Source organism: Melopsittacus undulatus, chromosome 10 (genome assembly GCF_012275295.1).
Source record: "Melopsittacus undulatus isolate bMelUnd1 chromosome 10, bMelUnd1.mat.Z, whole genome shotgun sequence".
In the NCBI taxonomy this organism is placed as follows: Eukaryota; Metazoa; Chordata; class Aves; order Psittaciformes; family Psittaculidae; genus Melopsittacus; species Melopsittacus undulatus.
The window spans coordinates 27,710,548-27,734,618 of NC_047536.1; the positions used below are offsets into that span (position 1 = coordinate 27,710,548).

Here is a 24,071-nt window from a genome sequence, read left to right on the forward strand (position 1 = left end):
ACAAACAGCCTGTTAAGACAAGAGTTCTTCAATATGAAGACTGGCAAAAAGAGCTGGAATACCAGAGTGGCTTTCTGGCAATCGTGTCTGTGCAACCAGTTGGGTTCTCTGCAGTTATTACAGTAGCAGTAAACATGATTTTGCATTAAGCCCAGTCCTATGACACAAAACGCCAAAACTTAAGGCTGGTTTTCACTGCTTCTATTGTCCTACGACAATCTCAGTGCCAGCCCTAATTCGTTACCAAACTCCCATAAGCACATCCATGAAGGCCTCTGTGGGAAACAGTGCTGAAGCACAGTAGAAGCCTCAGCCCTGCTACTACAGCCATGGCGGAGCAGCATGGCCACATTATCTGCTCTACATGAAGGCACACATGGGTCACTTCTTGTCCTACGGCAGGCTTAGCGTTGGCTGACGTAAAGTTTAATAATGGTGGTTTGACTTCTTAGGGATGTTCCTGTACGGAGCGGGAGGCAGGAACGAGAGGCAGCTTCAGCCGTCCTAAAGCGAGGAACGGGCGCAGCAGCGCCGACCCTCAGCCCTGCAGTAGGCGAAGGCAGCGCAGCCTCGTCACTCCACTGAGCATGCTCGACTCCTCCACATCCGCCCTGCTCGGCGGCCGAGACGCGGGGGGGAGCTGCTCCCCGCCGGTAATAAGCCCCTTGCTGGAGGCGGTGTGCAGGACTCGCTGCCGCCATGAACCCCGGCGGCGGCGGGGGGGCGGCGCCGGCCTTCCCTGGCCCCGTGCAGTGTAAGTGCCGCTGCGCGCCCGCGAGGTATGCGCGCTCCGGGGCTCGCTCGGCGGAAACCGAGTTGAGCTGGGGCCTAGGGAGGCCCCGAAACCTGAGTAGCGCATGAAACGGGCGGGAGCGGAGCCCGGGAACCTGGCTGCGGGGGGGGGAACCCGGGAATCTGGGTGAGCGCGGCAGCCGCAGCAGCGGCGGGGCCGGCGGGCGCTGGGCTGTCGGCTCTGACGGGCCCTGTGGAGCGGCGCCGCGGCCGCTGAGCGAGTGCCCTCCGCACTACGCTGAGGCCTTGGGGGAAACGTGTCCGGTGGCACTGGCTGCCCGTTCCTCTGGCAGGCCCGCTCTGAGGGTCCCGTAACGCCCAATGGGCCGCTGCAGGCCTAAGGGGGGTCAAGGCACTCTAGGACCGAAGGGGTTGCCCCGCGGCCGGGGCGCTTGGTCAGTGGATGGCTTTGTGTCAGTTTGAGTGGATTAATGCATTCCCATTTTCTCTGGACAAGGTCCTGACCATGCTTTTGCCCCCACAGTTCCTGGTGGCACTACCGTGCTGGTGGAGCTCACCCCCGACATCCACATCTGTGGCATATGCAAACAGCAGTTCAATAACCTCGATGCCTTCGTTGGGCATAAGCAAAGTGGTTGTCAGCTCACTAGTGCAACGGCCGGGGCCACCAGCACGGTCCAGTTTGTGTCAGAAGAAACAGTACCATCAACACAGGCACAGACCACAACCAGGACAATCGCTTCGGAGACCCAAACCATAACAGGTACCATGGTATTACAGCTTGAAAACATTCAGCTCATGTGAAGTGGCAGCATTATACAGCCCTCTGCTTGTGTACCCCCATCACACGAAGCTAAAATCACAGTTTTCACATTAGTCATCGCATGTCTGCAGGCAAAGGAAGAGTAAGTGGTGTGCTGCCATCTTGGTTTGGTATGAGAATTTGCTAATTGAGATACAAGTTTACTTAGAGAATTGGTTAAATCTGATGTGGTGCATAACCAAGTTGTGCAAACTAATTCAAATTGTCAATACTTCTTAAATATAACCAAATTACTATGCATTTTAATTTTTTAAGAGTGCTCTTGATGAAAAACAGACACAGAATTGCTGTCAGGCGCCAATCCAGGCCTTTTTATGTGAGAACACTGCATTCCCTAGTATTGCTCCCATAACTAATTGGCAGGAAAAATATTACTCAAAATTTCTGCCTATGCGAAGGCTCAAGTGAGGTCCTGGTCCTGGAGACATTTAACTAAAACTAGAGTTTTATTCCGTGTGTGAAGGTTTGCCCTTCTATATATAGTTTTATTCTATTTTATTCTATTTTAGTCTGGGACCTTACTAAAATCCACATTATTTGAGTTTAATTTGGATAGACAGATTAGGCAGAGAATCTGGAAGAGCAGTGAAACAGACTGAATTCGGGGCTCACTTCCAGGAATTTTTATATTATAATCCCTGAAACTCAGTGTGGGTTTTGGATGAGTCATTTTTCTGCTTCATATTTACTCATCTTTAAAATGAGGGCAGTTATATCTCTCTGCCCTTTTGGAGTATAGCATTGTCTAATTGATTTAAAAGCTGCTACTTTGGCTGAGTTTGTTTCATCTGTTATTCTGAATAACAGCTAAAAACTGTATAGGTGAAAAACACTGAACTTTTTTAGCAGTTTAAAAAGAAATAAATTGTTTACATGATGTCTCTTTGACAATATTTGCCATATAAATAATTTGAGATTTCTTCCCGTTGGTCTGTAGCACAGCTGGTGTTAAACATACTTTTATTAATGTGAGACCTGGACAAGCATCAGAAAAATAATGAACTGCTGAAGAAACAACAGTGCAGTCAGATAGGATTCAGGGGGACAAGTGGGCCTACGTAGGTTTGTACTAAGTTCAGCATGGCTCATTTTGACAGAATTTTCACTGATTGCAGGATAGCAAGGGAGAGAAAAGACAATTTCCTTTCCCCTTCACCCAGGTGAATAGGAAGCCAGGAAAGGGAATTTTGCTGGAAAAAAAGTTGAGTAGAGACGTAATAAATGAAATTAGGAAATAATTAGGTTTTTCTGATTGGAGAAGTTAATGTTCTCAAATTGAGCTGTTTTATGTGTTTAGTTTCTGCGCCAGAGTTTGTTTTTGAGCATGGCTATCAAACATACCTGCCAAGTGAGAGCAGTGAGCCTCCAACTGCTGCTATTGTCTCTACTCCACCAAAACCACGATCAAAAAAATCCACTTCCTCACATGCACAGAAGAAACTAAACTGCTGCTATCCAGGTAAGATATGAACTATACTTTCTTCCTCTTCATTTTAAAATTGAAAGGTTTTGATAGTTGATACACACAATAGCTCTGTCTTACACAGTTACAGTGTGCAGAATCTGGAAGGCAACTTACAAAGCGTGTGATGTACTACCATTAGTACCAGTAGTAGTTTTGTTATTGACTGTACATATCGTTAGACTTCAGTCCTGTACTCTGGCAATGCTGCAGGGAGTTTGCTGCAGACATTCGCCTATGTCTGCACCATAGCAATGTAACAGCAGAGTCTTGCTACTTTTTTGCTGCCATTGTTGTACATGAGAAATATTATACATGCATTTTGCATTCTTTTTTGGGCAGTTAGCATTTTTATAAAGACAAATTGAACTGATGTATTTGAGACCTTAATGAGTAAAAACTATTAAATATGCAGAAAATGTGTGTAGAGATAGCCATGAGGTGAGTAGTCCTGTTAATGGTAGCAGAAGTTACAGCCTCCTTTCACAAGTTTGCCTTCCTTTGAAAGGCACATTTCAAATGCATAGGATTCATTTCTGTACTCTGAAAATGTAGCACTTTCTTTCCACTTAGGCAGAATTTCTGAACAGTGAGCTGTTACCAAAGTTCCCAGTTGCACTAACTTGAAGTTGTACCTGGAATTAATTAGTTCCCCCAGCATCCCCTGTGTACTGTAAAGAGCATCTCAAATCCTAGGCTGAGATTCCAGAGAATTTGCTTTAAAGCTTACAGAAAATGGTAATGTAGAGAGTGAATTCCCTCCTGGGGGAAGCATTAGAAAACTAAAGCTCATAGGTAAGCTGGTCACTATTTTAAGTAGGTATGAGTAAACAAGACAGGGAATTCATTTTCTGTGAATACTGAATTTATAAGCATAATGCTGAGAATATGGTAGAATATTTTTGTTACATTTTCCTTGAATTTCATGATCTTCATCTTACTGTTGCCAGGTTGCCAGTTCAAGACTTCCTATGGTATGAAGGATATGGAACGTCATCTACGAACACACACAGGTTTATATAGTTGCTGTATTTTATTTTTGGTTTGACTTTTTGCCAAAAGGTATTTTCCCACAAAATAAAGTCTCTGTAGATAGGATATACATGTATGTCTGTACCTGTATTGTAGGTATTGTGCCTGGGGAATTGCCCTTTGTGGGTAAGACATAACTTATTATGGGCTGTACCACTCGTGAGCACTGTGCTCTTATTTAAGGCACAGTTAAATTTCTGAGGTGCTGACCATGTGTTTATCAGGGTGCAGTGTGGTGGTAATGCATAAACCTAGCTTCTTCTTAATGTGGATAGTGATTCCAACATTTTACCTCCCTTCCCCCTAAACTGCAATTTCAGAGTTGTAAAGGGAGAAAGTTCCAAAGGGTCTTCGAAATACGTTGCATTTGTGCATGCAGCCTTTTAGAGCATAGAAGAGTTCTTGGCTAATAGGATGGCTGCTGAAACCCAATGTCCAGCTTTTAAAAACTAGTTCCAGTTCTATTCAGTGTTCAGTGTGTGCTTTTGTTTTACTGCAACAACATCCTTATGGTGCAAAAATTCATTATGTGTTGATGATCTTCTGTTTGCTGCAGGAGACAAGCCCCATAAATGTGAAGTTTGTAATAAGTGTTTCAGTCGTAAAGATAAGCTGAAGATGCACATGCGTTCTCATACTGGGGTTAAGCCTTACAAATGTAAACACTGTGACTATGCAGCCGCTGACAGCAGCAGCCTCAACAAGCACCAGCGCATTCACTCCAATGAGCGTCCTTTTAAATGCCAGATCTGTCCTTATGCAAGCCGCAACTCCAGCCAGCTGACTGTACATCTCAGATCCCACACAGGTAAGTTTATACTAAAACTCAGATCTGCAAAGGTTTGAAGGTCATAGGAAAGACCATTTTTAAAAGGTATACAGGTGTCAAGATTGCAGAATGGGCCTGTTTGAATTCTCGGAAGCACTTAGGCATGCAACTTTTGTGAATTTCATGGGGATAGAATCTAGTAGGGCAATACAGCTATACTAAAAATACCTGGAAGCAATCAAAAGACAGATCTGATTCTTGGTAGATTTTCTTCTAAACTGATTTTGAAGCTATCTATTAGATGCTCTCAAACCAGTAGAACTGTAGGATCTACTTGATTGATTGATTAAGAGATAAGACAACCTAGGTTCCTATCTACATCTCTCAAATCAGGTCCACTATATTAGAAACACTAAAATTACCTTGTAATTAAATTAGTTATATCAGTATAAACCTCAGCTGCATACTTTGGTTTTTCTTGCATCGGTAAATTAGAAAGTAATTAGCAACTTAACTTACATCATTTTTTGACCTTTGTTTGTGGTACCTGCCATTTGTAGACTGATGGACATTAGCAATGTCATATGAGCAACCAGAACTATGTTCTGCCCATTTAATTTTTGTTTTGTGGCTAGGAAGCTTTAGCCTTCAGGCCTATAAACATTGTATTATTTTATATGTGCATTGTTTGCCTTAAGTTTCATTTTAATTAGATTTTCCTTCTATAGATTGTTCCTAGAAGAGATTTGCTGTAAAGATACTGCTTTATAGTTGTCATTGTATGTCGTTTTTCACCTAATCCAGGGTACCAAATTAGTTTTTGTTTTGTCTGTTTATACATTTGATTAGTTTGGTGAATTTTAGCTGCAAGGTGGCTATGGTTCAGTGTTTACTAGATTAGCTTTGAACCTATCCTACATCTGATTCCGAATTCAGGTACTAAACAACATTAGTTCAGATGTGTGCAAGACGGGATTTGTTTTGAGTAGATAAAAGAAAGAAATCCCTTGTGCATTGTGAAGGAGGGCAAGGTTAAACCAGTCTGTCTCTAGCACAAAGGAATATTTTATACTTCACAAGTCTGCTGTGATAGAATAGGTAGGACTGTCAGGCAGTTATTTTACAGGTTTCCCTCTTTCTATTGCTCTATAAGATGTGATAGTCCATCAAGATGGTATGGGTTCTTATGAGAAGTTATCTGTTAGTAAGCACACTAGTCAGAGAATATAGTACTGCATTTTCCCCATGTCATATGAGAGCATGTATGCTTGTACGTTTGTGTGCGTGGCCCAATACACTTTGAATTTGGCTGTGAGGGAACCTGTGAATAATCATGATTCTCTTGTATTTCCAGTGGAGTTAGATTTTTTGTGGCATTAAATATTGCAATAGTCAAGAAGCAGTTTAGGCTTCCTTCTTTCTTTTTGGCAGATCAGTCTCGTGTATCATAAGCAATTGATTTATGCTAAAATTCAAGACTGTCTCTTCCATTTCTCCAAAATAAATCCTTTTTCCATAAAAGGACTTTTTTGATTCCCTGAAAAGTGGCACAGGAATTTTGAAACTAATCATTTCATCCTTGTTAGGTTACAAAACTGTTATGCACGCAGCCAGTTTTAGGAGAAAAGTGAGATGGGTATGTAGAATATATTGCTGACTGGAATTAAAATTAGTCATACTCTAGAAGGTTGAGTGTAGTCTACATTGCTCAGAGTGAGATCATCTACATAGCATTACTTGTTGAAGTACTCATCTAAAGATTAGTTTCCTGTTAGTCTGAGTAAAACCACCGTTACAAACAATAACTCCAGGATCACTCTTCTTTTTTAATTTCTATTCTGTCAGTGTCAATTATGTATGGGCAGAAATGTAAAGAAATAAATGTAAAGTTACAGACCACTCTTCAAGTAAACAGAACCAACATACTTTGCTATATTCAGTAAAAGCACTAATTTTTTTCGTATATTGTGGTATCCTGTATGTGAGAATTAAGTCATTGAAATACATACTGTGCCTTCATCAGTAAAGTAGATAAAAAGTAAGTAGCTGAGTGTGCAGCTGAGATTGTAAAATAAATGAGATGAACAAACAGTGCATCTTCATTAATAAAATCTGTTTAATATAGATAATACACCATGCATCTTAATTATTAAACAGATACATGGATTAGCACAGTAGGCCACAACTTGATTTGAAAAATACGCAGCTAAACCAATGACATATGTAGCTGGATAAGCAAATTATGCAAAATTATACAGCTATCACAAACTCTATAAAATATTAACTTGTAAAATAAATCAGGCATTTGCAGTTTGATTATTAAAGAAGATAAATGCTTGCTGAAGTAAGTACACTCTCATTTTCCTTCTCTCACCAAGGGTGTCTTAGAACCTAATAACACAATTCTTTCACTTTTTCAAAATAATATCTAGTTAAAGATTTCATGTTCGGGTATTTTAGAGAACTACATATTTAGGTTAAAGAAGAAAACCGAACAGTTTCTTAGTTGGGTAGGTAAGTTTGCTTTGGATATTTTTCAGTGACTTCAGAGTTACCAGGTCTTTATTCTGGGAATTGATTATGGACTAAATAGAGCTACAGCTTCATTTGCTCCTGCGTGTTGTGCCACAAGCCTGCAAATAGAAAAAATGCAAAATAGTGGCTTACTGGTTGCTTGTATAGGTAGTCTGACATAAATAGACTTACAGAGCTTGAGTGTGTTCATTTTTCATGTTTTATCAGTTAAAAATTCGACCTAGTTTTCAACTACTATTGTTTGGTTTCTGAATCAGCATTGCTCTTAGGGGGAAAAAAAAGAAAAAAGGCACTTGTGACTATTTTGTATACTTGATTGCATGAATCCAGACTGATATTAGATTTTCTTGAAGTGATCTGTGGAATGTTATTAGGTATGATACATAGAGCAAATATCTCTTTCTTTGTTGTTGTAATGCCAGAAAAACAAAAGCTTAATGTTACTTCTCTATGTAAGCACATTTCCCTAGAGTCATGTATTTGCATGCATGTTTCATTAGTCTTGCATTTGTCTTTGCCAGTTGCATTTATGTAGCTGCTCTGATCCCCTTTTTTGTTTGGTTGGTTTTTTCCTTGTTTTAGTTTTGTAGTAATGCTCTGGTGGTGCAATCACCTGACACTGACCTCGGTATTGACTTTTGTCCCTACATCTCCCTATGTCCTGGCAAGAGCTTCCACTGCCTTCCTGCGCCAGCAATGGTATTTGTGTTGCACTGCAAAAAACAGGCTAAAAAATCAGTTTTTCTTGTCAGCTACTCTAACCATGTGAACGAATGTACAAGAAAGGCAGTAAGGAATATATGGCTGAGCAGTAAGCCTGGTGCCCATTAAGCATCTGTTTCTGCAGTAGCCTACCATTTACCTAGTTTAAAGTTAACCTACAAGCCTCCCTATAGATCCTGTGGTAAACCCAAGACATGGACATGTTTCTGTTGTTTTCTTAAACTTCAAAAATACAGCAGCTGCTACAGCATTTTTTTTATTAGTTGTAAACAATAGATGGGACACACAGTTGCTAAAGAGGGCGAAATGAGAAACTTTGGTGACTTTCTGGAGCTTGCTGAACAGTTTTACACACAAAATGCACTAAAAATGGAGAATGCATCAAAGATGCAGACATCAAAAAGCAGCAGATGTTGTCAGACATGTTTGTGGAGAGTTTGCACACAAATGTGTCAGACAAGGTGATAAATACTGTGTCATTAAAGTTCTCTACATCTTAAAAATTTGTTGGGAGTTTGCAGGTATTTAGAACACATCAGCTATACATAATTCATTACAGCACTGTGTCTCCAGTGGATCTTGGTGTCTCATCTGTAATTTGAGCTGTGGTTTTTGTTGACAGGAGATGCTCCTTTCCAGTGTCAGATGTGTCCTGCTAAATTTAAAATCAACTCAGACTTGAAGAGGCACATGCGTGTGCATTCTGGTGAGAAACCTTACAAGTGTGAGTTCTGCGAGGTCCGGTGTGCCATGAAAGGAAACTTGAAATCACACATTCGTATCAAACACAGCATGGAAAATACTCTCAAGTGTCCAGAGTGTGAATTTCAGTGTGGAAACAAAACAAGCCTTCGGCACCACATAAGAACACATCAGCCTGAACAACCAGTGAAGTGCTCAGAGTGCAACTACTCTTGCTCCAACAAGGCAGCTCTGAAAGTGCATGAGCGTATTCACTGCAAAGATCGTCCTTTCAAATGTGAGTTCTGCAGCTTTGATACCAAGCAGCGGAGCAACCTGACAACTCATGTGAGGAAAGCTCATGGTGACAAAGTCAAGACCAAGAAGCAGACTGTGGAGAAGAAGGAAGGAGATAGGCCAAAGCAAGGTGGATCCAGGCAAGTTGCCAAATTGGATGCCAAGAAAGCATTTAAGTGTGACTTGTGTGATGCTTCCTTTGTCCGGGAAGATTCTCTTCGGAGTCATAAGAAGCAGCACAGTATGTATAATGGATCTAAAAATAATGAACTGGCTGTTCTACAGCTCCAGATGGACCCTAGTCGGCAGACCAGCGCCCCAATTACTGTCAGTCATCTCCAGGTCCCACTTCAGGCTGCTCAGGTTTCTCCATACAGTGAGGGAAGGGTCAAGATAATTGTGGGACACCAGGTACCTCAAACTAACAGTATCGTCCAGGCTGCATCAGTGAATGTTGTGCCTCCTACATTAGTTGGCCAGACTCAGGAAGACCTCTCAGCCAACAGCCGCTTGCAGCTTTTGGGCCAAGTCAGTTTGTTGGCACCACCTCCACCTCCTATATCTCAAAGTGAAGCTGGGCCTGTGGCACAGCCAACAGTTCTTCTCACAACCCATGACCAAAGCGACGGAAGTGCTTTACATCAAACTCTGATTCCAGCTGCTCCTGTCAGTAGTCATGAGGCTTCAGCAAACCAGGCTTTCATCACCAGCTCTGGAATCAGCTGCTCTGACTTAGAAGGCCTTAATGCTTTGATACAAGAAGGAGCAACAGAAGTGACTGTGGTTAGTGATGGAGGCCAGAGTATAACAGTGTCCACTTCAGCTCCCCCTCCTATCTTTTCTTCATCCTCTCACACAGAAGCCCCCAAGCAGACTTATTCTATCATTCAGAGTGGAGCCCACACAGCTTTGCTGTGTCCAGCAGACTCCATACCAGATTAGTCACAAAGTACTGTTACTAAACAAATTTAAATCTCAGAGGCAGTGCTGAATTCAGCAGAAATGCGTAAGATAGAAGTGAATGCAGGATTTGTTCTACAAAGCTAAATACCTTCCACCTACCCATTTTACTTTCTGTACAGAGAAACACATCTTGTATGTGAAAAAAAGGATGTGTGTATTTATGTGCCTCTGAAGTCAGAGGCTCTGTTCTTTGTAAAATCTGAGCTGCAAAGCAACTGGTGAGAATTTCACCAAGCAGAAGGCTGATTGGGATGATTCTTGTGTTGTGCTGGTTAAAGTAACAAAGCCTCCCTCACTTTATTATAAATGACCTTCACAGTGGACTCATTCTTTCATGCACACACAAAAAGATAATAGTCCAAACCATTCTGAAGTTTAAGTGAAGTCTGTTTCAATTACATGTATTAGGTGTACCTGGCTGATTGTTGATCTGTAAGAAATGTCAACTACTGGGTCTGATGCAGCCTCAGAAAAAATTAAGGAGTCTGTTCCTTATTATATGTAGAATTTGCTAGTACCTGGCACTGAATCAGGAAATGCTAATGCAAAAGACCAGGTGACCATTTTTAGAAAACAAAAGAATCTTGTCTGTCCATCAGTAACCACTAACTTTGTTAGTAAGAACACTATTGAAATCATGTATGTGACACAGTGATGTCTGTCAGAGGCACCTGTGTTTTCAAGAGCAAAACAACTGCAAATACATTTTTTACAAACACTTCTTAGATTTTGTGTTTATTTTGGTGCTGCCTGTTTGTAGTTGCATGGGTGGTAAAAGTGCATTATGTTTTGGCTCTGCCCTTTTCAAGTTAAAGAGGAAGAAGGGAAAGTTTGAAGAAAGAATATCTAAATGAAAAAAATAATAGTTTCTAATCAAAGGTCAGCAACTCTAGTATGAATTCAGATCGAATTACAGTGAGATAGTAATTCATCATTATATGATGCACATTTCTGTAATGAAGGAAATCTAGGCTGTATTTTGAACTATGCAATATTATAGTCCTACCTAGAGAGCATTCCTGTAGTGGTAGTAAATGTATCTTCACTACTAAACTCTCTAGTCTGGAGAACAGAGACTCGAGAAAATAGATGGCTCTGTAGGTGCCTGGATCTGCAAAAACCAGAGATCATTTAACAGCCAGATAGCATCCCAGGGAAGGTTAACATACATGAAAACTGAAAAGAGACTGCTGCCAAACCAGCTCTGAGATTCCCTCTTGGGGAATCAAAGTCAAGCTAAATTTCACAGTGTTTGCTAGTGGGAGACATTGAATGATTGCTTTATGTGTTAGAAACATGCTTGGAAAATATATAAAGATTATCTGATTAGGGACACTTTCTGAATAGTCCTCATGTTTGAAATCTGTAGCTTGATCAGATTTTATTTTGTGTAGGTAGGGTGCTCCCTGCTTCTTCTGTCTGTGTCATACATACTGTTTGTACAGTGTAAGGCTTCCTGCTGTTCAATGACGAATAGGAAAATGCAATTATAATTCTCAAGTACAGTTGTACAGGCTGTTCTTGAAAATGTGACCTTTGTTTTTTGTCGAAATAAGGATTGTTTATATTTGAATGCTCCAGTTTCACTGTCATTATTTATGGGAAGTAGTGTTTTTAAAGATCCATATCTCTTCTGCCTTCCAAATCCTTGATTTTTAATGTTCCTTTTTTTTGGAAGTGTTGGTTTTGGGATTCTAGTTTGCTTTCGTTTTAAAATCCAGGGTTTGATGTGAACTGTCTGACACTGTACCTCACACTTGCAGATACCAGAAAAGACCACACTCCAGTGAGGAGAAACTTCATAAATGATTAGTAGTTAAAAAGACGTTAGTAAAGACTTGTTTCCTAGCCCCATGCTGCATTGAAATATGAAGCAAAAGTTCTGAGTTCACCAACAGTTGTATTTCAGGGTTTATTATTTCCTGCACTTGTTCAACTTTTCTGGTGATACAAGTTTGTCTCCTGTTAATTATCTCTTCCCTACAGGTAGGTGATTTAAGGAGCTGACAAGACCCAGTTCAAAGTCACTGAGCACACCTGATTTTATATAAATTAGAAGTGGGAGGGTTTTTTACTACATTACATGACTGCAGAACATTTGAAAGCCCAGATACTCTGAGGGTTAACACTGGCATCACTGATTTGTGGCTCTCCAGACACTTTTCATTGTCGTGCCTAAAGCATAGACCCAATCATTACATTTCAACTACTTTGAGACTACTTGTATCTTGGAAGATAAAAGGCATCACAGGTAAGTGCTTGATCCTGTTAGATGAGATCCAGGTTGTAAATGGTCACTGGAGCAGGGTAGATCAAACACTTTGTTATCTTTGAATTAAAATGCATGGCATGGTAACAGTTCTGCACTATTAGCCCATCTCCAAATATATGTGTACATATGTGTGTGATGTAAATCGTCAGGCTGTGTACAGTGTTCTGTGCACCGGGCTAATAGTTACTGTAAACACCAGTGAAAGATTGGAAACTCAGTCCTGTAACAATAAATACCAATTTTTCACCCAGCTTACAGTGATTCTAGGCCAGCTGGAGCACTCATGTTGCAGGGGAGGAGATGCTTCCCTAGAAGAGCAAGTGCCTGGTGGGGCTGAGCTGCCCAGGCTGTGGCACTTGTGACTCACAGCTGAGCTGCAGGAGAGGGGAAGTTCCAGTCTATGTGACCTGCAGAGAGAAGGGGGCTCCTTCAGGTCATCTCAGTGATCTAGCACCGTTCCACCAACAGTTACATTAGCGTGGAAAAGTAGATGGTAAACTATAACCAAGATGGAACAAATGGGTCAGGTGGACAGTTTCTTTCAGCTTTTTTGCTAAATTATAATACTGAGCAACACAAATGGTGATAGCAGTTAAGTTCTCAGCTTTCAAAACATGTGCTAGGACTTTGCATTGGATTAACTAGTCCACTGGTGATCTAGGTTTTAATACTTACAATTATATATTCTTTCTTTTTTGTTAGACAAAAGAATATAAATTGATCTGGCCTCACATACTTGGTTTTGTCACTGTTCTGTCACAAGTGTGCCTCTGTATCTGCTTGCTTACACACTGTTTCCCCAGTATTTCTAGCTGGTTGATTTTATGAAGGCTGGTGATCTCAAGGATAATTATGTTCTAATTTCTACAAGCCACGTGGGTAAGAGAGTTAAGTATCCCTACTGAGGGCCTTGCATGTCAGAGACCTGTAGCTTTCAAAGTGCTTCAGCCGGACAAGAAAGATAGGAGCTGGTGGACGTGTACTGCTCTGAGTTGAGAGCTGGTGGCTGTGCATTACCACTAAGGGGTGGTAGTCTTATTAACATAAAGTTTGGACTTAGTTTGAACGTAGTTAGACTTAACTGCTGATGCTGGTGGGTATGGTGGGCAGGCTTTCCGTTACAGGAAATTGTACTAAGCCTAAAAACTTGTAAGTGCAAATGTACTACAATTTGGTAACTGAAAAAAATAAAGAACCTACATTAATTTTCATATAGTTGATATAAATAAACTCTGCGTGCAGGGTTTCACAAGCGTGAAGTGTTTTGTGTCATCTATAGGTGGTGCTGGAGATCCAGATAAACTTTTAACTGTGGTCTCTTCTGCTTGGTGATGTTTCCTGTGAAACAGTTCCCCACTTTTAATTCTTTGCCGGGTAAAAACGTTTCAAAATCCACTTTTCTAAGACGTTACAAAAAGCTCAGCTGTAAAACCTTACTTTCACTTAAGGAATAATGAAACAAATAAAAAACCTACAAAGTTTTCTACTCTTCAGATACCATGGAGCAGATCTGTGTCCAAAACTGAATCTCACAGTTTATGTTCAATTGCTCGTTTTTTACTCCCTATTAATTAATTTTACTCTGTACATACTTTGCAGCTGCAGAATTGTCGTGCACTGCAAGAATGATGCAAAATGAATGATTTGACAAAGCTGATGGTTTGAACTGCGATTTATCTGTGTTTGCACTTGGCCAACAGACCTGCACCCAGGGGATGCCCCACCACGTCCAGGAATCTCATGTTCAATCTAATATTGCACTTAGTGTTACACAGCTCAGTTATCTGCATTTCAGTTTCACAAAAAGGCTTGTTTACCTTTTAAAATAGGAAACCAGCAGATTTGTCATATTGTAAATACTGACCTTCATTGTGGTCCTGTGTGTGCCTCTAAGATAAACAGGAAAGATAACAAAATGGTGTGAATGAATAGACAAAGCTTAGTGCTGCTTCTTCAACATTGTTTAGCTGATTACATTATGTTTAAGTGAACAATCTAGAGACTTCTTTCCTCCACCCTAAAAAAGAAGCTGATAACCAAGGCTAACACGGGGGCAATTGTTTGAGTTGTGTTTTTGAGTTTTCCAACATTCTGGCTTTATTTCTGTGCATGACAGTAATGGTCTTTGTGTTTTAGAGCTGGCAGAAGTAGATTGTTTTAATCTGATACTCATTTAGTACATTCTTCAAGTTATCAACAGAACTATCCCTTGAGAGAGCATGGTAATTCATAACAAGTGTCTCTTGTACAGCTTGTTTTCAAGTATGTGGTAAATAAATCGTATACCTTCCTAGAGTCTGCCCTAGCCTCAGTGCTCTGTAGCAAGTTGTCTCTTTCCCAGAAAATGTACTGAGATGGATTTTGTTCCTTTTGCATGGGGACCTCCAGGATAAGCACTGAGCCTCACGATGCATGTGGCACACAGTGGGTGAGCAAACCTCGCTGCTTCTCACTTCTGCTCACTGGTTACAAAATGGATGATGTTTACACAGAGTTTTACTGAACTGGCTCTAAGAGACAAATGTAAAACTAAATATTCCATAGTTAGCTTTGTTCAGCACAGGTTTTGTTCTCTGCAGAGTCTCATGCCTTTCACAGGTTGCTTTTGGCATCCCAATTGTGAGTTTACAGTGTTACAGTCCTTCCTCTTTTGTGCATGTGAATTCCTGTGACTGCTTAAAGAAATGGGGTTAAACAGAGCAAGACCGTTAGCTAGAACACTGAACAAGCAGTGGTGCATAGCCTGTATGCATCTCACATAAAGCAATCCCCTGCTCTTGTATACTTCCAACTGGGTTCGATTTTATTGTTAGCTCTGTGACACTGCTTTTTAAAACCAGACCCAAGTATTACATGAGCCAAGATTTATCCTCTACAAGACCTGCTAGAATGTGCTTTTACTTCATGTTTTTGTGATGTAGAAGCATGCACGAGGGAAAGAAAAATCCGAAGTCCAAATCAAAAATGGTCTTCACTATCTTTAACTGTGTTTCGGGGTGGCAGTTATCTGTGTGAGCTCCTGCACTGTGTCCCCAGAAAGATGCTCTTTGAACAGTAAGCCAGCAGCACTCAGGATTAAGCCCTCTATCAGTGTTGCCAGTTTCTTTTATGTGGTTTTCATAAACACTTTAACTGTCATTTGCATCAAAATGGCAGATTCCTGCTCAAAACTAGCATCAATTTGTCCCGTGCACAGGGGGGATTACTGGATATGCAGATGCACCAGAAAGCACTCCTGGATGAGTGAATGGGATCAACTCCTCATGTGAGGTGAGACCTAAAAGTAGCAGAACTTGGCCCAAAGCTAGCTCCTTTGGGATCTGGGGAAAAACCAAACTTATATTGAATACACATGATTTTTACAATTAAAAGTTGTAATCAGAATATTTCCCAATCATTTTGGCAGAGCTGTTTATTGCTCTTATGCTCTGACTGCACTGGAAAGTACCTTCTGTTGTGGGGTTTTAAATTGTTCTTTAGAAATGTTAGAATCATGCCAAGACATTTTTCTCTAGATTGCAAACAACTGGGGGAAGGCTTCTCTTCCAGATATATTTATTCTGTATTTCTGATTCTTTAATTGTGTTTGCAGTCAAAGTATGGCTGTCTTTTTTGCAACGTGATGCTTCAGTGGCTGTAAAGATATTTGCTGTGTCCTCAGTGGAAAGGCTTCTATCCTATAATTTCAGGAATATTGACTGGATACTCTAATGGCTTTTTACATCTGTAGCTGGAAAATCTTTAGCCTTGTTATTTAAATTTTAAGAAGAGAAACCAGTATTGTTAAGAGAAACTGATGTCTCCTGTCACTTACCCCAATGACCTTTCATGAGGTGATAAAGGTTTCTATAGTGACCTGAGGAAATTATGTCTCAGGTATCATTGTGAATTAAAAGTCTGTCGCAGGAAAAGCTTTCTCTTCTCTCTCAGGTATCCTGTTCTGCTTTTGTCTTTATTCCAGTTGCTAGACACGGAGAAGGGCTCATAAAACATATAGTATTTGGTTACATGGCTGTCTTTCATCTTTTAGAGACTTCACAATGCTTCAGGGAAGTAAAAATGCCCATGACAAAGCAAAGTTGGATTTTTTTTAACGCTGTATACCAGTAGAGTAGCAAAGAACATTTATGTTCAGGGTCTGCTGCTGTAATGCCAATGAACACTGTGACTTGTGTTATCAGATAACTTATTCCATAACCTTCATGAGGTGGGTTTGCTTCTATAAAGAACAGGAATACTGTATTATTGCAGATTCATTTTTGGCAGAGGTGGTGTGGGATTGCTCTGGGTTCCTGGTTTCAGACCTCATGTAAATTTGCTTTTAATGTCTGAAAGCCAAAGCTCTCTTGGTTGCTGATAGAGTGGGTGAATTTTGTAGGTAAAAGTTGAACCTTACCTGGGAAATAATTGTCTGAGGGCCTTTAGGTTTTTTTGGGGGGTGTTGGTTTTTGTTTGTTGTTGTGTTCTGGTGCGTTTATGCCTTATGCTCCTGGATAAAACATGTTATGCCATGGATGTCTGTCAGTTTATCAAACCTGACTTGAGACACACCTAAAACAAAGCTTGAAGAAACCTCCAAATTTTCAGCTAGAGTATCCCACTGATGTGTTTCAAAAAGAAGAGCTGTTACAACCTTTGTGCTATCCGTATAAGCAGCATTTTGAAGTAAAGGCTGGCCCTACACAGCAGATTTGTGCTTCATATCCCTGTTGGTCAGAGCTATGCAGACAGTTTTCTATTGTTTTGCTTTTGATCACAAGATGGAAGCTTATTGAGACTGGGAAGCCCTGGGTGAGGCAGAGCAAGGCCATCAGCACAGGTCAGTGTCCCAGCCCTCAGCCATCACCCCATTCTGCCTTGTAGTTGTATTTGCACCTTTTAAATGTTGGTCTCTGAAAGAAAGTACTCACCCCCTGCCTTTTCTTAATGCAGATCACAGCTTCATACTTCAAAGTAAGTCTCTACTTACTGTTGCTGGCCATATTTAAATATTATATTAGTAATATGTATTTTCAATGGAGTACTGCTGCTGAATTCCCCAGCTAGAGAAGGTGACATGTACCTCAGAAGTATATTGTGAGGACGAGAATAACTTGGATACCTCCGTGATGAGCAAGATGCAAATACCTAGATAGATACTGGAGATAGTCACATCTCATGATGGCCTAAAGGAAAATCTGAAAGAACAGGAATGCATAAAGCTAAACTGCATAATGCATAGCAGTCATAATTAATAGATTAAAGTTCTTTGTGAAACATGCTTTTTTACTCTAATAAAGGAAAGGGGCTATGGATGGTGACACAGTTTTAGAGAAACAACAGCGTAAGATGCCATGTTAATGCCATGTTAAAGTTGTAAAGCTAAAGAGGTGATAAAAATGTACCATGTTTTTAAATTTTAACAGGACTGATGTAAGGCTTAAATAGTAGCTCTTTTGCTCATCTCTGCTTCTATTGGATCGTTCTCTTAGGTACATATGGTTGCTGGAGGATTATGAGAAAGTTGCCAATCCTTGCTCCTTAGTCCCTTCTAAAAAGTTCACAATTTCTCTTGTGAATCACTTTGCCTACACAATGTTAGATTTTGCTTTTGTTGTAAAATCATGTAAATCAGCCACTGATGCAACTTTCATTGGCTGGAGATGGGCATGATTTTTTTTCCTTAAAAAAAAAAAAAGAAGCCTGCCAGCAAAATTGCTTTTTGGTGATGACTGTGCTTGAAAAGTGCTCTGCAGGGGCCCATTCCCAATTGATTATCTTTCACAGCTAATAGCTTCAAAGGCTATTTGGTGGACAGTCCAGTTTTACATTTAAATGTAAATCTTGATAGCCTTGACAGACTGATGATCAGAAAAAAGGGAGGTAAAAACAGTAAAATAAATGTACAGCTGGTATAACTTTCACCAGCTCCTCCAGGGCCAATTGTAGTAAAATTAAAGCGGTTACAGTTTGACAAAGCTCTTTAGAGTGGACAGTGAGTGAAAACTTCCCTCAAAAGATCTAGCATTAATAAGTTGCTAAATAGCGTGTCAGCCTGAAAAGTTCAGTACAGTGTCAATGGCTCCCATTTGTGCTTCATTTGAATTCAGGAGTAAAGTTCAAAGCACTGAAGCCACCTGGGTAAAGCCAATCTTTTTGATGAAGCTACAGCAGAGTTGTCTGGCAAACCAGGTTCACGTTTGCAGCTAAATCCTCATTGCAGGCTCGGTGGCATCAGCATAAGACATGTTGGTTGGCCACCAATGTCCTGCAGCATGGGAGAGGTGGTTCTACCCTTCAGGCCCAGGAATAGGAGCTGTGCTTCTCCTTGGTCCCTACTTGGATGGGCAAAGGTGGTGTCTGGATTTTGACAGACCTTACAGGTATCACCAAAGCAGCATAGAGATAAAGCAAATGGAGATGTCAGGAGTCTGGTTCCCCAGCATCATGCCAACTGCCCCATCCCTTTTACAAGCTGTCTGGTGCTTTGGTGTGGTGAGGCAGGTACAGGCTTCAACCATGTATTCATCTTGGGAACAGATGAGGCAATGAGAGGACATTGAGGATTACATAGTTGAGGGCTCCTTCAGCAGTGCTGTTCCTGTCATCTTTGCTGTACAGTGACTGAACTGTGGCAGCCTGGAGGACCCTGCAGAGGTAGCCCACATGCTTTGCCATAGCTACACTCCTTCTTTGACCCTTTCCCTTTCCCTGACCCTTCCTTCCACATTAGTGTCAGATCACAGTTAGCATGTTTGTTGGCTTCACTGCCTGAACTGCTCAGGGCTCTGAGTCCTGTGATGTATTCACACGTCAGCTGCACCATGTTGAGAGAGAAAAGCACTCACTGAGGACGGAGCAAGCAAAGGCTCTTCACAAAAGAAAACTACTGGAAATCAAAGGCTGTCCAGAAGTAACTCAGGTTTCTTACTTCGTTGCCATCTTGTTTAATTTCTGATGTGCTCCCGGACCCCTTACATAGTAATAGTTAATATGGTTTTGAACTGTTTGGTTGTGTGAGTCAGCAACGAATCCTTGACCCCAGGAACTGCTTGGAGGTTTACAGATGCAACCGCTACTCTGGTCCTGATAGTCAACCTCGCCATCTGTGCCCCACTGCTTACATAAAGCACTCTAAAACTGGTCACTGAGTAGTGCTGCCTCTCTGTGTCGTGCTAAAATAATGTTGTCAAGGAGCTGTAATCTCAAACTGTAATCTCAGACTGAGCCACTGACCATTGCTAAGCATCAGTGCGAGTGCTGCTGATCCCTGTGCTGTGCTGGCTGTGCTGCCACAGGCCATGAGAGAAAAGGTGGACAAGGAATTCCTCATCTCCAAATCTCAGCAGCTGTGAGCAGGTACCTTCTTCCCATTTTTTTAGTCGTTGTTGCTATGGCAACTGAGCCACGGACACTGGCTGCTCACTTTCTCCCCCATAATCTTCATGTCCAAACACTCGGGAATACCAGTTAGCCACTGTCCAGCATTTCCCAGACTTTCAGAGGAAAGAAAAATAAGGGACAAAAAGGGAAAATGTTCAGCATAAAGCCATTGAGAAACAGGAGATCAAGGAAGGAAAGTCTGTCTATCTCAAAGTAAAATACAAGGTAAAGAATTAGGGCTAGGTGATGAAGAAATAGAAAAGAGGCCTAGCCTGAGCAAGGGTTGCTTGCTCCAAGGAACGCTCCACAAAAAATGCCCCTTGCTCTTTTATACCAATTTCTCGAGTCTATGGCCTCAAGATGGTTTGTACTACTGCAGCCATAATAATACCTGGCATGGCTCATCCACGCATAGCAACAAAACCAGCAGCCATGTGGGAACTGCACCTTGCTGATGCCTCCAACCTAATCATGGGGCTGTTTAGCTACCTTGATGGACACATGAAGTCAGCAGCAGCCTCTCGGTGTTGAGCTAAAGCCAAAATGTTCGAGGTAGGGAAGGTGAGAGGGGCAGACCTTGCACTTTTCTCAATAGCAAGTCCTTTGAAGGAACAGAATGCTTTTGTTTAAATTTAACTCCACTGGCACAATATTCCCGTGTAACAGAGTAAAATTCATCCAAGCCTCTCTTTTCCTTTTCCTTTTTTCTTCTTTCTTTTTTTTCTTTTTATTTCTTTATTAAGAAAAAAAAGAAAAAGCTCACAAAAAAATAATCCCCACCAAACTTCTATAGCTCCATAAATGCTCTGCAATAAGTCCTAAACTCCCTTAGGAGTGATGACTAGCATAGTAAAATGCTATCAAATTTGTGTAGAAGGGCACTATAGTAAGTAGTAGTAAACTGAGCATAGTAAAATGGTATCAAACCTGTGCAAAAACCCACCTGCCTTTTGTTGGTCCTTCAGTCTAGGACCATAAATTAGCCTTCCTGCCAGTGAAATCATATCCTACTTCCAGTATAAAATTATAAACATACATAAAGCATGTTAGCAAAACTCAGCACATACCCCCTTCCTTCCCCTGCAGAATTCACTCCCAAGTTTCTATTTATTCAGGATGTACAAGAAGTCAGCAGATACAGGAACCTCACCCAATCAGCAACAGAAAAGGAACAAAATTAAAAGGCTTATACCATGAGAGAACTCAAACTGGGGGATTTTCCTGAGCCTGAGCCCCTCCAGAGCCTGTAGTACTGAATGTCCCTGATGTCATGAGAGCAGAGAGCAGATGGGCAGGGCCTGGCAGCAGCTCAGAACAGGGAGCTCCTGGCACAGGGGCTGGCTGTGGCTCTTTGAGGGATACCCCTCTATGCAGAGACAGTGACTGAGGAATGAAAACCCAGCTGGCTCCGTGCAGAGTTACTGAGCACCAGCTCGTACAGAGCAGTTGCAGCAAAGTACTTAAATTTGAATTAATCCTCTTTTCCTCCCTATGTAGATAAGTCTTTAATAATAAATCCAACTATCAATCCGGTTCATATGAAAGGGTATGATCTATAAAATCCATGTGCAGAAATACAAAGTTCTGTCTATATTAAGCTCTTGAATATATTATTTATGTGGCCACTGAACTTTGTAGGAGTCTTTCCATTGACTTCACCAGGCTTCCTGTTAGATCCCTAGTTAAAATATGCTTTATTTTATGGCTGGTACAGAAACTAGCAGTAATACAAAAGAAAGCAGAAAAAGAAGTTGTTTTACTTGTTCTTTTACCTTTGTGATGTGCCACCTTCCTGCTCTGGGTTAGGTTTTCAAATATCTGGTTCAGAAGCTGGTGATGCATACATAATTGCTGTATTTGCATGTGCAAATGTCTGTTATTTTCCATGTATCTGCATCTGCACAGTACATTGTATCCATTCCATTTTTTTGCATGTGTTAAATAGAAATACTTTGTATTTGGAGGAAAAGTAGGCCCTCCCCTCAGTTCTTCTAGTCAAGATGAGAACTAACAGCAAGCGTTAAAACCAAAAGTGAAAAAAACACACTCATCATTCAAACGGTATTAATTCCTGCATAAAAACCAGCTCATCCAAAGGGTCTCCATTTTGTACCCACCCATGCTGTAAAGATGTTAATTTCCTTAAATCACAAAGACTGTAATTATTTTAATTCATATTTAGGCACAGAGACACCATAAACTTAAGAATGTTCCTCTCTTTCTTTCTGCATTGTTATTAGTGGAAAACAATTGCAAAACACAATTTCTTTGAAGGAAACTTCCCAAAAGCTTAATCCCTATTCCTTTTAATTTTAAAGATGCTCCATTTAAACATTGCATATCATTTTCTGCATTCATGCTTGGTAAAAATCTAGGTGTTCACTAATTTCGTGTGCCCCCTGTCTTGCTTCTTTGACCTAGCTTGTCTGAAAGAAGAAGGTATCACTATGATAATTGAGAGCAGTTTGGCAGTGAGGGGTTAGTTAGCATTGCTGATGAGTTATGTCGCCAATACCAAACTGATTTCCAAGATAAATGCAACACTGAGGCATAACAAAGCACAAGTTGTGGCCAACTGTCTGCATATGTGATCATCTTATAGTGATAATATAGCTTGGAGTTGCTTTTATCACTAGGCCAGTGATGCATTTATTGTGGGGTTTTGAAAGAAAAGGTTTAAATTAAGACAGTGTGGAATTACCAGCTAAATTCTTTAGTTGAGCTCCCAGTCACTGAACAAGTTGCTCTGTTGACATTGAATGAGTCTAAGAAAAAAATAAAGTAGTATATGTGATTTGGTAGAAAAGCAAATAATTTGGCTTACAGTTACAGAAACAGAATGTGAGGCCCCTCAGTGACCACATCACCTTCTATGTACAAACAATTGATAATCTTATCAATGCAAAGTTGTCTCCATGCTGCATTTAAAAGCAAGTTGCCTTTATTCCAGCTTCCACTCCATTGAAATCTGCTATAAATACCTACTTTATAACACTGACCCAATATATAAATTGCTTAGTTCAAAAGAAAAGCTTTTTTTTTTTGGGGGGGGGGGGGGAGAATGGAGTAAATGCAGTGTGTTGTAAAAGCTAAGTGGTTTTATTGGCACTTAAAATACCCTTTTATGCTGAACTCTATCTGCTCCGATTATATATAACAACAGTAGTTATGCATTAAAAACGTGTGTCAATAGTTCTTGTAACACTGTGATTTGTCATTTGTGTGCCAGAGGTCCCAATAGGCTTGATTGACAAGATCTAGCCATGGCTTAAAGGGATCGGACGCTGGTGTATGTTGTTTGTCAGGTAAATTGATAAGAGTAACGATCTCAGTGATTTAAGTCAGAAACTTCATATATCAACCACAAAAAATCCTAATGCAGTCTGCACTTGCACACCTCTTATGGATGCCCATTGCTGATGCTGGTGGAGACTCCTAGGCTGGTGTAACAAATCACCAGCCTGCATGGTGCAGGAGGTTCCTGTAGGAATTTATCAATTAAACAATACATAAAACCTCTAGTAAAGACTGAGGAGCAGGTTTCCTCATATTTACATAGGAAGGTTGATACTCTCCTGTACTCAGTGGTTTAGTATATGCTCCCATAACTGTGTGGCTAGATGTCAGTGCTGATAGACCCTATGAACTCTTGCTCCTGAAACAACACCTCTACCCCAGGAGGTAATGATGTGTCTCACTGAGAAATATTCGACTTTCTATTTTGCTTGGATGGTCTACTCAGAAGTAGCATACATCTGTTTGAGACTGTAGCCGCTCGGACATAAAGCAAGCAATATCACAATTGCTTGCAAAGATCAGTCAAGCTTTTAGAAGGATGAGTTTCAGACACTACTTTATATAAAACAGTAAATAAAGTTTCATTGCACTTGGTAGAAGTGAAGCTGTCCTCAGGCAGCAGGTGTTGAGCCTGTTTGTTCAGTGAGGAGAACCTCCTTTTCTAACCCACTTGCTCTGCCTGCATGTGAATTCGCAGGCTGTGAAATGAAACATCCCCCAGACAGCACACTCTTTGAATTCTCTCAGCTGTATCGTACATAAATTATGGTACTCTGAGGCCAGAGGAAGTAATTTAATGCTGGAATTCTCAAAAGGGTTTGCCTGCTCATTTTGCTGAGGTGTAGCTATGTTATACATTATATATAAACAGCGGCTTTTGAAAACCTCCTCCTCTTTGCAGTCATAACTATTCCCATAGGAATTAGACCAGTGACTTTATATTAATTGCAGAGTACTCAGTACTTTGTTTTCTTCCCATACCATGCTCAGCTGAAGTGCATGCTGAGTAATGCCTGCAGAGCTAGGCAGCTACTTTTCACCCTCAGTGACCAACGGGCCACAGCTGAAGAGCATGCTCCTTCATTCTCTCTATATATACCAG

At 40.9% G+C, this 24,071-nt stretch overlaps 1 protein-coding gene across 1 annotated transcript; it reads left to right on the forward strand.

Annotated features, from left to right (window-relative positions):
- Nucleotides 1-642: 642 nt before the first annotated feature.
- Nucleotides 643-11,611, forward strand: ZFP64 (ZFP64 zinc finger protein). Its single transcript, XM_034067216.1, has 6 exons — nucleotides 643-754; nucleotides 1,277-1,516; nucleotides 2,874-3,035; nucleotides 3,989-4,051; nucleotides 4,627-4,878; nucleotides 8,720-11,611. The coding sequence occupies exons 1-6, from the start codon at nucleotides 700-702 to the stop codon at nucleotides 10,015-10,017; spliced, it is 2,070 nt and encodes a 689-aa protein (XP_033923107.1). The 5' UTR covers nucleotides 643-699; the 3' UTR covers nucleotides 10,018-11,611.
- The last annotated feature ends 12,460 nt before the right edge of the window (nucleotides 11,612-24,071 follow it).

What these genes read in the sequence shown, in the direction of transcription:
- ZFP64 (XM_034067216.1), top strand. Translation starts at nt 700, where the DNA reads ATGAACCCCGGCGGCGGCGGGGGGGCGGCGCCGGCCTTCCCTGGCCCC. An exon ending in TCATCTACGAACACACACAG is followed by an intron (nt 4,052 to 4,626) that starts GTTTATATAGTT and finishes TGTTTGCTGCAG; the next exon opens with GAGACAAGCCCCATAAATGT. An exon ending in ACATCTCAGATCCCACACAG is followed by an intron (nt 4,879 to 8,719) that starts GTAAGTTTATAC and finishes TTTTGTTGACAG; the next exon opens with GAGATGCTCCTTTCCAGTGT.